The 9,201-nt window shown below is 55.0% G+C and overlaps 2 protein-coding genes across 4 annotated transcripts; one reads left to right on the top strand and one right to left on the bottom strand.

Moving 5' to 3' along the window:
• PHF1 (PHD finger protein 1) lies at positions 1 to 5,428 on the top strand. Its single transcript, XM_017853634.1, is given in 16 exon segments — positions 1 to 220; positions 1,245 to 1,419; positions 1,505 to 1,586; positions 1,693 to 1,788; positions 2,203 to 2,303; positions 2,417 to 2,565; positions 2,742 to 2,837; positions 3,044 to 3,112; positions 3,247 to 3,370; positions 3,464 to 3,531; positions 3,719 to 3,780; positions 3,783 to 3,822; positions 3,949 to 4,138; positions 4,229 to 4,323; positions 4,584 to 4,664; positions 4,804 to 5,428. Coding segments are annotated over 15 exon segments (1,701 nt in total). The 5' UTR covers positions 1 to 220; positions 1,245 to 1,260; the 3' UTR covers positions 5,093 to 5,428.
• Positions 5,429 to 5,534: 106 nt separating this feature from the next.
• CUTA (cutA divalent cation tolerance homolog) lies at positions 5,535 to 7,296 on the bottom strand. 3 transcript variants are annotated; one of them, XM_017853637.1, is made up of 6 exons: positions 7,049 to 7,296; positions 6,445 to 6,659; positions 6,215 to 6,274; positions 6,061 to 6,106; positions 5,884 to 5,933; positions 5,535 to 5,757 (listed from the first exon to the last, which is right to left on the bottom strand). In XM_017853637.1, exons 2-6 carry the CDS (start codon positions 6,630 to 6,632, stop codon positions 5,631 to 5,633), a joined length of 471 nt encoding a protein of 156 aa, XP_017709126.1. In that variant the 5' UTR covers positions 6,633 to 6,659; positions 7,049 to 7,296; the 3' UTR covers positions 5,535 to 5,630. The 3 variants fall into 3 exon arrangements, with proteins under 3 accessions (XP_017709126.1, XP_017709125.1, XP_017709124.1); XM_017853636.1 differs by having other exon boundaries at positions 6,834 to 7,250; XM_017853635.1 differs by having other exon boundaries at positions 6,924 to 7,250.
• Between the last annotated feature and the right edge of the window lie 1,905 nt (positions 7,297 to 9,201).

Here is a 9,201-nt window from a genome sequence, read left to right as displayed (position 1 = left end):
CTCCCTCCTCCCCGCCGCCTCCTCCTCCTGCCGCTGCCGCTGCTTTGGCTGCTGCGTCATACGCCCCAGAGCCGCCGGGACGGAGGGGCTGGGCCTGGGGACCCCCCGGCCTCCGCCTGCACACCCCCCCACGCCCGGACGTGCCCTCTCCGCGCGGGGGACTCGCCTAGGTCTCCTACGTCTGCCCCTGCCCGGCTCCCGGCGGCCCCAGCTGTCACCGGTAAGGAGGCGGCAGGAGGCGCCGGTGGGGGGCAGGGAGCCGGGGGTCGGCGCGGGGCGCGGGCGGGAGAGCCTCGCCGCCTTGGCCTCGGGTCCGAGCTGGGCCGACTCAAGTCCCTTCTCGGACTTGCGGTCCTGGGGAGTGGAGACCGGGACTGGGACACGCCCCCCTCCCGGGGCACTCGGAGAAGTTGTCTAACCCGGGGGCAGGGAGCCCCGAATTTGAGGGTGACCTGACATAACCTGGCACCAGGATGATTGTTCTTAATGAGACACGCAGGCCTGGGGAGACAGCCGTTTCTGCTCTGGAAAACATCTCCAGAAAAGGTCCCAAAACACATCTCTGGGCAACAGCACACCCTAATTATGATACCTCTAAACTGAGTGGTAGCCTTTGCTTCTACAACCGTAATTTCTCCTAAAATTTCAAGGCCAGGATATAATATCCCAGGAGAGCTCTGGAAGCTGGGAAACTAGCAACTAGGTTTGGGGTTGGGGGGAGGGCAGTTACCGCGAGGAGAGCCAGTCACTAGAGTTGAAAGAGGACTCAAGAAGCTGGTGATGGGTGCCTGGTGGTTTCCTATCCAGCTGTCTCAGGGATTTGGAGATGGGGGCACAGATCCTTCATTCTTGACGGCAAAATAGGCAAAGAAAATGGGGAAGCTGGCCGGGCGCGGTGGCTCACACCTGTAATCCCAGCACTTTGGGAAGCTGAGGTGGGTGGATCATGAGGTCAGGAGTTCGAGACCAGTTTGGCCAACATGGCCAACACCCCCTCTCTACTAAAAATACAAAAAATAGCCAGGCGTGGTGGTGGGTACCTTTAATCCCACCTACTTGGGAGGCTGAGGCAGGAGAATTGCCTGAACCCAGGAGGTGATGGTTGCAGTGAGCAAAGATTGTGCCACTGTACTCCAGCCTGGGCGACAGAGCAAAACTCCATCTCAGAAAAAAAAAAAGAAAAGAAAACGGGGAAGCTTTCTCAGCATTCATAACCTTCTCCTCCCCGTTTCTTTTTTGGCTAGGCCCCCCCAGGATGCAATGGCGCAGCCCCCCCGGCTGAGCCGCTCTGGTACCTCCTCACTTTGGGACCCAGCTTCTCCTGCTCCCACCTCTGGTCCCAGGCCTCGACTTTGGGAGGGTCAAGATGTGCTGGCCAGATGGACTGATGGGCTGCTATACTTGGGTACCATCAAAAAGGTAAGACCTTCTACCTCTGATCATCTTCCTATTCCCCTTATCTAATTCTGGTTCCCATTTCATCCTCTTTGCTCACCCATTCCAGGTGGACAGTGCTAGAGAGGTGTGTCTGGTCCAGTTTGAGGATGATTCGCAGTTTCTGGTTCTATGGAAAGACATTAGCCCTGGTAAGACTAGAGACCTGAGATTGCACATCCCATGGAAAACAAACCTGGCTTAGAGGGGCAGAAAGAGACTTAAGGGCAGGCCCCGTGACACTGTCTTTTCTCACAGCTGCCCTCCCAGGGGAGGAACTCCTCTGTTGTGTCTGTCGCTCTGAGACTGTGGTCCCTGGGAACCGGCTGGTCAGCTGTGAGAAGTGTCGCCATGGTGAGAGGGCAGGTCACCTGAATGATCTAGCTTGCTCTTCCTTCCAGGATGGTCCTTATGTCACCTGTCATAGCCTTAGTCCCCAAGCCACTGCTCTGGCCAGGCTGCTTAGCCCTATCTTAGTCCTCATCCCCTTTCAGCCCAGGGAGAAGCAGCCATGGAAATGGGTGGTGTAACCTTTGCAAGCAGCGGATGGTTTAACTGCATCCTTTTTTAACCATATGACCTTGGACAAGTCCCTTAACCTCTAGGAGCCTCAGTTCCCTGACTCGTAAAATAAGAATCTTGTATCCCCTCATCAAGAACATGGTCAAGGATTAAATGAGATGGGTAAAGACTATTCATTCCTGTCCCAATACCAAGCACACACAGGTATGCAATAAGTGGTCTACTATTAACATTATCACTCTTCAGCTTATCACCAGGACTGCCATGTTCCCAGGGCTCCAGCCCCTGGAGAGGGAGAGGGCACATCCTGGGTATGCCGCCAGTGTGTCTTTGCGATCGCCACCAAGGTAAAGGCACTTCCCTGTTACCCCTTCCTGTGGGAGCCTCCCATCCACAGCCTCTCCCAAGCCTTTTCCTCTCCCCACCCCTCTGAAGCCATCCACCTGTCCTGTCTCTGCAGAGGGGAGGTGCCCTGAAGAAGGGCCCCTATGCCCGGGCCATGCTGGGTATGAAGCTCTCTCTGCCGTATGGACTGAAGGGGCTGGACTGGGATGCTGGACATCTGAGCAACCGACAACAGAGTTACTGTTACTGTGGTGGCCCTGGGGAGTGAGTAATGAGGGGGAGCAGACTGTGGAATGAATGATATGGTGGTGCCTCCCAGGAAATGAAGGAAAAAGAACAGGATGAGGGTAGCACTCAGGGGATGGGAGGTAAGTTTAGGGTTTGGGGCAGTTATGGGGAAGGGGGTTTCTGGAGGCCAGAAGTCCTATGTTCCCCCTCAGGTGGAACCTGAAAATGCTGCAGTGCCGGAGCTGCCTGCAGTGGTTCCATGAGGCCTGCACCCAGTGTCTGAGCAAGCCCCTCCTCTATGGGGACAGGTGAGACCAAGGCAGACTCTCCAGAAGCCAAGATGTCATCTTTCTTCGTGCTCCACCCTCAGTTCCCATGCCCATCTCCACTCCAGTCTCTTCCCAACATCTGCAGCATTACCTCACCTGTTTGCCCCATCCTTGCTTGTGAGTCCTCCAGGGGATGGCATAGTTTTCCTGCGTAAGTGTGTGTTCTCCCTCTTGCCTATGTCCAGGTTCTATGAATTTGAATGCTGTGTGTGTCGTGGAGGCCCTGAGAAAGTCCGGAGACTACAGCTTCGCTGGTGAGCTGGCTTGGGCATGACCTCAGTGTAACTCCACACCCCCAGTATTTTACTCTGTATGCCCCAACCTCGCACCTCGGGACTCCCCTGGCTCTTGAAATGCCTCTGTGGTCTTGGAAACTTTGTTTTTCCAGGGTGGATGTGGCCCATCTTGTCCTGTATCACCTCAGCGTTTGCTGTAAGAAGAAATACTTTGATTTTGATCGTGAGATCCTCCCCTTCACTTCTGAGAATTGGGACAGTTTGCTTCTGGGGGAGGTAAGGGGTTGGGATGGGACAGGGAGATGTAGTGGAAAGGGGAAGAGAAGAAATCACTGTTCCCCTGGCCCCATTTTTCTTCATTTCTCCCAGCTTTCAGACACCCCCAAAGGAGAACGTTCTTCCAAGCTCCTCTCTGCTCTCAACAGCCACAAGGACCGGTGAGTTGGAGGGAAGAGGAGTCTAGGATGAGACTCAGAAAGAGATGGAGATTGGAAGCCTGGAAGGGGAGGGGCCTGCAACCCACCTGGAAGACTATGACTGAAAAGGATTGAGGAATGGTGTAAGGAGGAACCTTTTTTTTTTTTTAACAGCACTGACCCTATATCATTTCTCTTCTTGCTCCAGTTTCATTTCAGGGAGAGAGATTAAGAAGAGGAAATGTTTGTTTGGTCTCCATGCTCGGATGCCTCCCCTGTGGAGCCCCCTACTGGAGATGGAGCACTCACCAGGTCACTGGTCCAGGGGGGATGGGGGAAATTCTTAGGGTGTTAGTGCTGGCGGGTATATGTATTAGAGATGGGGAGGTCTTTGGGGTGTCCGGGAGGGGGCTGGGGGGATAAGGAGGCCTCTTACAGCTTCCCTTCAGGGCAGGGCCCTGGGGGAGGGGTCTCACGTCCCCTGGGGAAGCGCCGGAGGCCGGAGCCAGAGCCCCTGAGGAGGAGGCAGAAGGGGAAAGTGGAGGAGCTGGGGCCACCCTCAGCAGTGCGCAATCAGCCCGAGCCCCGGGAGCAGAGGGAGCGGGCTCATCTGCAGAGGGCACTGCAGGTACCGGGGCAGGGGGAACCCTATGGAGCAAATGGTGGGGTGTGGGAAGGAGTCAAGGATTACCTCTCAGTCCTTTGCCCCCTCTTCTAGGCCTCAGTGTCTCCACCATCCCCCAGCCCTAACCAGAGTTACCAGGGCAGCAGCGGCTACAACTTCCGGCCCACAGATGCCCGCTGCCTGCCCAGGTCAGTGCTCCTCTGTCCCTTCTCCACAAAATATGCTCCCATTTATTCACATCTTCTGGACTTTCTCACCCAGAATTCCTTTCCCTCTCCCCCTTGGCTACCCACTTCTTGGCCTAGACCAACTTCTAGAACTAGTGTCTGGTAGCCAGTATTCTGGGGAAGGGAGTCCCTTGTGGGTAGTGTTTGAGCTCTGCACTTCCCCGGGGGAGAAGGTCCTGTTCCCCTGCTTCAGGTCCTGACTTGCCCCACTCTAACCCCAGCAGCCCCATCCGGATGTTTGCTTCCTTCCACCCTTCTGCCAGCACCGCAGGGACCTCTGGGGACGGTGAACCCCCAGACAGGTGAGATTCTATCTTCTATTACCAGCGATGCTCCTCTTCCCCTCTATGTGCTCAAGGCTTTTAGTCTCTAACACTGTTTCTCTGATTCACATGTGCTCTCCATTTCTGCCCATTTCTTACAATTGCCTTCTCTCCGTAGGTCACCCCTGGAACTTCACATTGGTTTCCCCACAGACATCCCTAAAAATGCCCCCCACTCGATGACTGCCTCATCTTCCTCAGTCTCATCCCCATCCCCAGGTCTTCCTAGACGCTCAGCACCCCCTTCTCCCCTGTGCCGTAGTTTGTCTCCTGGGACTGGGGGAGGAGTCCGAGGTGGGGTTGGCTACCTGTCCCGAGGGGACCCTGTCCGGGTCCTTGCTCGGAGAGTACGGCCTGATGGCTCTGTGCAGTACCTGGTTGAGTGGGGAGGAGGGGGCATCTTCTGAACAGCTTGCCTCTGCCCACCTCCCCATTCACACACACCGGCACTTTCATACCCTGACCTCTGACCTCACCTACAGCTGGGATGTACCTGGAGAGATAGGGGGTAGTTCTCCCTACTGCCCAGGCTGGAATCCAAGAGTGGGGGGTGGGGAAGAGGCTCTCTTCTCTACCCTCCTTCATGATTCCTGACCCCTCCATCCTTCCCATTTCCTTTGATGTTATTTTGTTACAGCTTTTTAAATATTTTTTAAAATTATTTAACCCCTGGGGGCAGAGACTGAGGAGGGAGGATGATAAGGGATCCCGGACTCTGTATGATTGAAATAAAGAAAAATAAATCTAGCAGCTTGGAGTCATTCTGAAAGATGTAGAGAATACAGGGACTAGAAGCACTTATATTCTCCCAACAAATTTGCATACATGACAAGGAAAAACAGGCAAAAGGCAGAAAGACCTAAAGACAGGATTTATTGGCCTGGTCATCACCTGGAAGTCAGAAGGCATTAAGTATCAAGGGGATCATGGCAGGAACAGGGCTCATCATGGCAGGACTGTGCTGGAGTCAGAAACTGACTCTGTGACCTGGCGCACCCACTGCAGGTATGGAAAGTTCCCCTGTTCCACAGGCAATGCAATTACCTCAGCCACTTCGTAAGGGTGCACAGAACTACAAGATAGGTGGGTGGGGGAAGGGGATTACTCAAAGATTTACCTAAAGGAACCCACTCCCTCGCACAAGCAAGTCACATCCCCACAGTACACACCCTCACCCCATACATCTCAAAGTTCTCACCGAACAAAATCTGTCAAAGCTGGGACCAAGGAACTTTGGGTTTTAATCATCTAAGGGACAAAGATAAACATGGTTGACTCAAGGAATGGGACTGAGTTCAGTTTCTCAGAAGAGGGGTAAGGGCTAAAGGGGTCAGGGATTGGGGACATTTTGTTGGGTGGGGGAAATGTTTCTCACCATCAGCACCTCACTGTCTTCCTCGATCTTCCCTTTCCACTCATAGCTGAAAGGTCAGAGGGGGAGAGTTGTGAGGAGCAAAGAATTTCCCCCAGGAAAGAAGTTCCCAGTCAGCTCCTACAGTTAGGTTAACCCCCCAACTCCTATGACTCACATGGACGTAATCTGAGGGATGAGGTTGACGCAGGCTGCTAGGCGCTTCTCCACCACAGCCCTGGAGTGAAGAGACAGCCCCATTCAGAGTGCCCCATGACCCCAATTTTTGTACTGCCAGCCCAGAGACAGGCTTCCAGAGCTGAAGAGAGGAGAAAGCGGCACTCTTCTGCCCCACCCCCAACTCTCCCTTCATGATCATCCTTTCTCGCTGAACATCGAGGTCCCTACCTGGCGATCTCCTTGGCGACCTTCTCGTTGGGGCAAGTGACAAAGGCTGCAGACACCGAGCCCGGAACGTAGCCGGAGCCGGAATCCGAGGCCGGCGAGGGCTGGGTCGGAGGGCTTCCAGAGGCCATGGTCAGCAGGGCTCGGGGTAGCAACAAAAGGCGGGAGGCCACAGGCAGCAGCGCCGGCATCCAAACAAAAGACAGGAGCAGAGAAGCCTGAGAGCAGGAGGCGAATTTGATCTCCTCACCAACAGCCCAGGAAATTACACCCAGGGAAGCCTTTGCTTAGATACTCAGGCTCTGCCCTCCCTCTGATGTACCCCGAAGAAGAATGCCCCTGAAGGTGTGAGAGAAACTTGGAAAAGTAAAGCAAAGGCTCATTTCACTCACACCTCAGGGGGCCAACCTCTGGGATTTGGGGTGCAGGTAGCGGTCGAGGCTTCGAGGACCGGAAGGGGCGGGACGGGGCCGGTCACTCACCACTCCGCCGAGCAGGACCGCGGGAGCCCGCCCCCTACTCATGCGGCCTACGCTGGTAGAGGAGAGTTGATCTCAAAAGCCACACGTCACACGGAGAAACAACCCCAGGAAGAGCGGCCTCTTACCTGGGTGGCAGCCACGTGATAAGAAAACAGCGGGCACCATGTGACAGTAGAAGGGGGACCACCCGCGCTTCCAGAGCCAGCCAATCCTGGCCCTCTCGTGGCGCGGTTTGCCCGCCTCCTGATGAGGGAGGAGCGATGGGAGACTTGACCAATCGACCGCCGGATCTGCAGACGTGCGCGGAAATGGCACGCCCGTTTCCGTGTGAACCCGAAACTACCACTTGCTGGCTGAGGAGAGCCGCTGCGGCGTTCCACTGTCACGTGAGGGGGCCGGTCCTCTCCGGCGGCGGCACTCAGTGAGTGACGCCAAGTGGCCAATCACAGGCCAGCCCCGCAGGCCACGTGAGGCGAGAGCTGGCTCCAGGAAAGGAGGGGGCCGGAGACCCCGCATAGTCAATGCGTCAGGCTGTGGTGTGGGGAATCATTCTTAAACCCCACAATGTGCCTAACCTCCCCTGCACTGTTTCCGAGGCCTTAAGGTGTGGGAGGGTCTGAGAAAGACCCTTCACCCCAACCTCAGGGGTTAAGAGAGCGCCCCCTGCCCTTTTAGTTGGGACAGAGATATGCCTGGGTTTGGGAATGAACAACGGTCATCTAGAAGCCCGCTGTCCCTGGGTAGCGGGGAGTGATTAGGCAGGCACGGGCATGGCACGACAATAGCTAGGTGAGGAAAGATGCATTTTAAAACAGAGCGAGACCCTGTAAATGGGGTAGAGGATGGTGAAAATGGGGCCTAGCCATCTTAATTGAAAACCCAAAGCTTGAGACAGACTACTGAATCAGAGGGAAGGAGAACGAGGGCTGCAGGATGGGGACAGTGGTGATGGTCCTTCTGTCCCCTCTTCCCTGCCTATTCCACTCCCCAGGATTGGTCCACCTCTCAGCCTTGGGTCTCCTTTCCCTAACCCATCCCCTGAGGAGCCAGGACCTGCCCTACATAACTTCCCTGGGGCCCAAGCACATCCTGTGACCCAAAAATGGAGAGAGGGGCCAATGAGAGGCAGAGAGATGGGAGGAGGCGCAGAGAAAAAAGCTCTTGCCACTGCCCCCACCCAATATTTCCCCTCCCTTCAAGGTCTGAGGTCATTGGTCTGGTGGTGGGGATGCCTCGGAGTTTCCCAGGCTGACGTCAGGGTTCTACCTCTCGGAGGTTCTAGGGCAGGGAAGTGGGGAGGGGAGGTTCCCTGAGATCTCTGTCTTTGAGTTTGGAGTTTGTCTCTGAGATGGATTTCGGAGGGGTCTTTCAGTATTTGTGTGAAGATCTTTCTTAGGACTGAGTTTCCTTTTATGTTTTTGGTTGGGGGGTTTCTATGTTTCAGGGTCTGTGGTCGCACTCTGAGGTCTTTCGAAGTCTTCTTCATGAATTTTGGGTCTCTGAGTTGTCCACCTCCGGACCAGCTGAGGTCTCTCTCTATCTCCCCTTAAATCTGGAGTGTCTCTGTCTCTGAGTTATCAGTCTCTGAGATCTGAGTCTGGGGTCTTTCTCTAGGTCTGAGTTCTCTAAGCTCTAATTCTACATCTGGCTCTTTCTGAATCTGGGCCTCATCTTTTTCTGAGTCTAGGTCTCAGGTCCTGGTCCCTGAAATCATCATCTCAGGGTCTGGAGTCTAAGATGTCTGTGGGTATGGAGAACCCTTTTGAGACTGGATTCTCAGATTTTGATCTTGGGTTCCTCTCTCTGGGGGATCTGGGGTCGTTTTTTCCTCAAATCAGGAGTCTCTTTTCCTGTAGATTTTGGGCCTGTGTCTCAAATTAACCCACGGTGGGGGGTGGTGAAGTATCTTTCTCTGTGGGTCTAGGGTCTCTCTCTCAGGGTCTGGGGTCTGCATCTTTAGCACTTCTGTCTTTCTCTGGTGTGTTTTTGAGTCAGGGGTCTCTCTCTCTCACAATCTGGGCCTCCCCGAGTAGGGGTGGGGGCTGCAGAGTCTCTCCCTCCTCCTCCTCCTCCTGCTCTCTTAGCTCTCGCTCGCTCCCCCGCCCCCCCTCTCTCTCGGCTGCCGCTGCTGCCGTTGGCTCTTATTCTCCTCCTCCTCCTCCTCTCTCCTCCTCTCTGCTTCTCTCTGCTCCTCTCTCCTCCTCTCTCCTCCTCCTCCTCCTCCACCTCCTCCTCCTTCTCCCCCTCTTTCTCCCCCTTTCTCTCTTCTTTCTCCCCC

Source organism: Rhinopithecus bieti, unplaced genomic scaffold, assembly GCF_001698545.2.
Source record: "Rhinopithecus bieti isolate Rb0 unplaced genomic scaffold, ASM169854v2 scaffold_36553, whole genome shotgun sequence".
In the NCBI taxonomy this organism is placed as follows: Eukaryota; Metazoa; Chordata; class Mammalia; order Primates; family Cercopithecidae; genus Rhinopithecus; species Rhinopithecus bieti.
The sequence above is the reverse complement of the archived record's forward strand: the minus strand, read 5'-3'. Positions and strand labels throughout refer to the sequence as shown.

Coding starts and splice junctions, on each gene's coding strand:
- CUTA (XM_017853635.1), bottom strand. CDS start 6,965: ATGAGTAGGGGGCGGGCTCCCGCGGTCCTGCTCGGCGGAGTG. Junction 6,660..6,923: donor CGGTCCTGCTCGGCGGAGTG/GTGAGTGACCGG, acceptor TCCTGCTCTCAG/GCTTCTCTGCTCCTGTCTTT. Junction 5,758..5,883: donor GCTTTGACAGATTTTGTTCG/GTGAGAACTTTG, acceptor CCTATCTTGTAG/TTCTGTGCACCCTTACGAAG.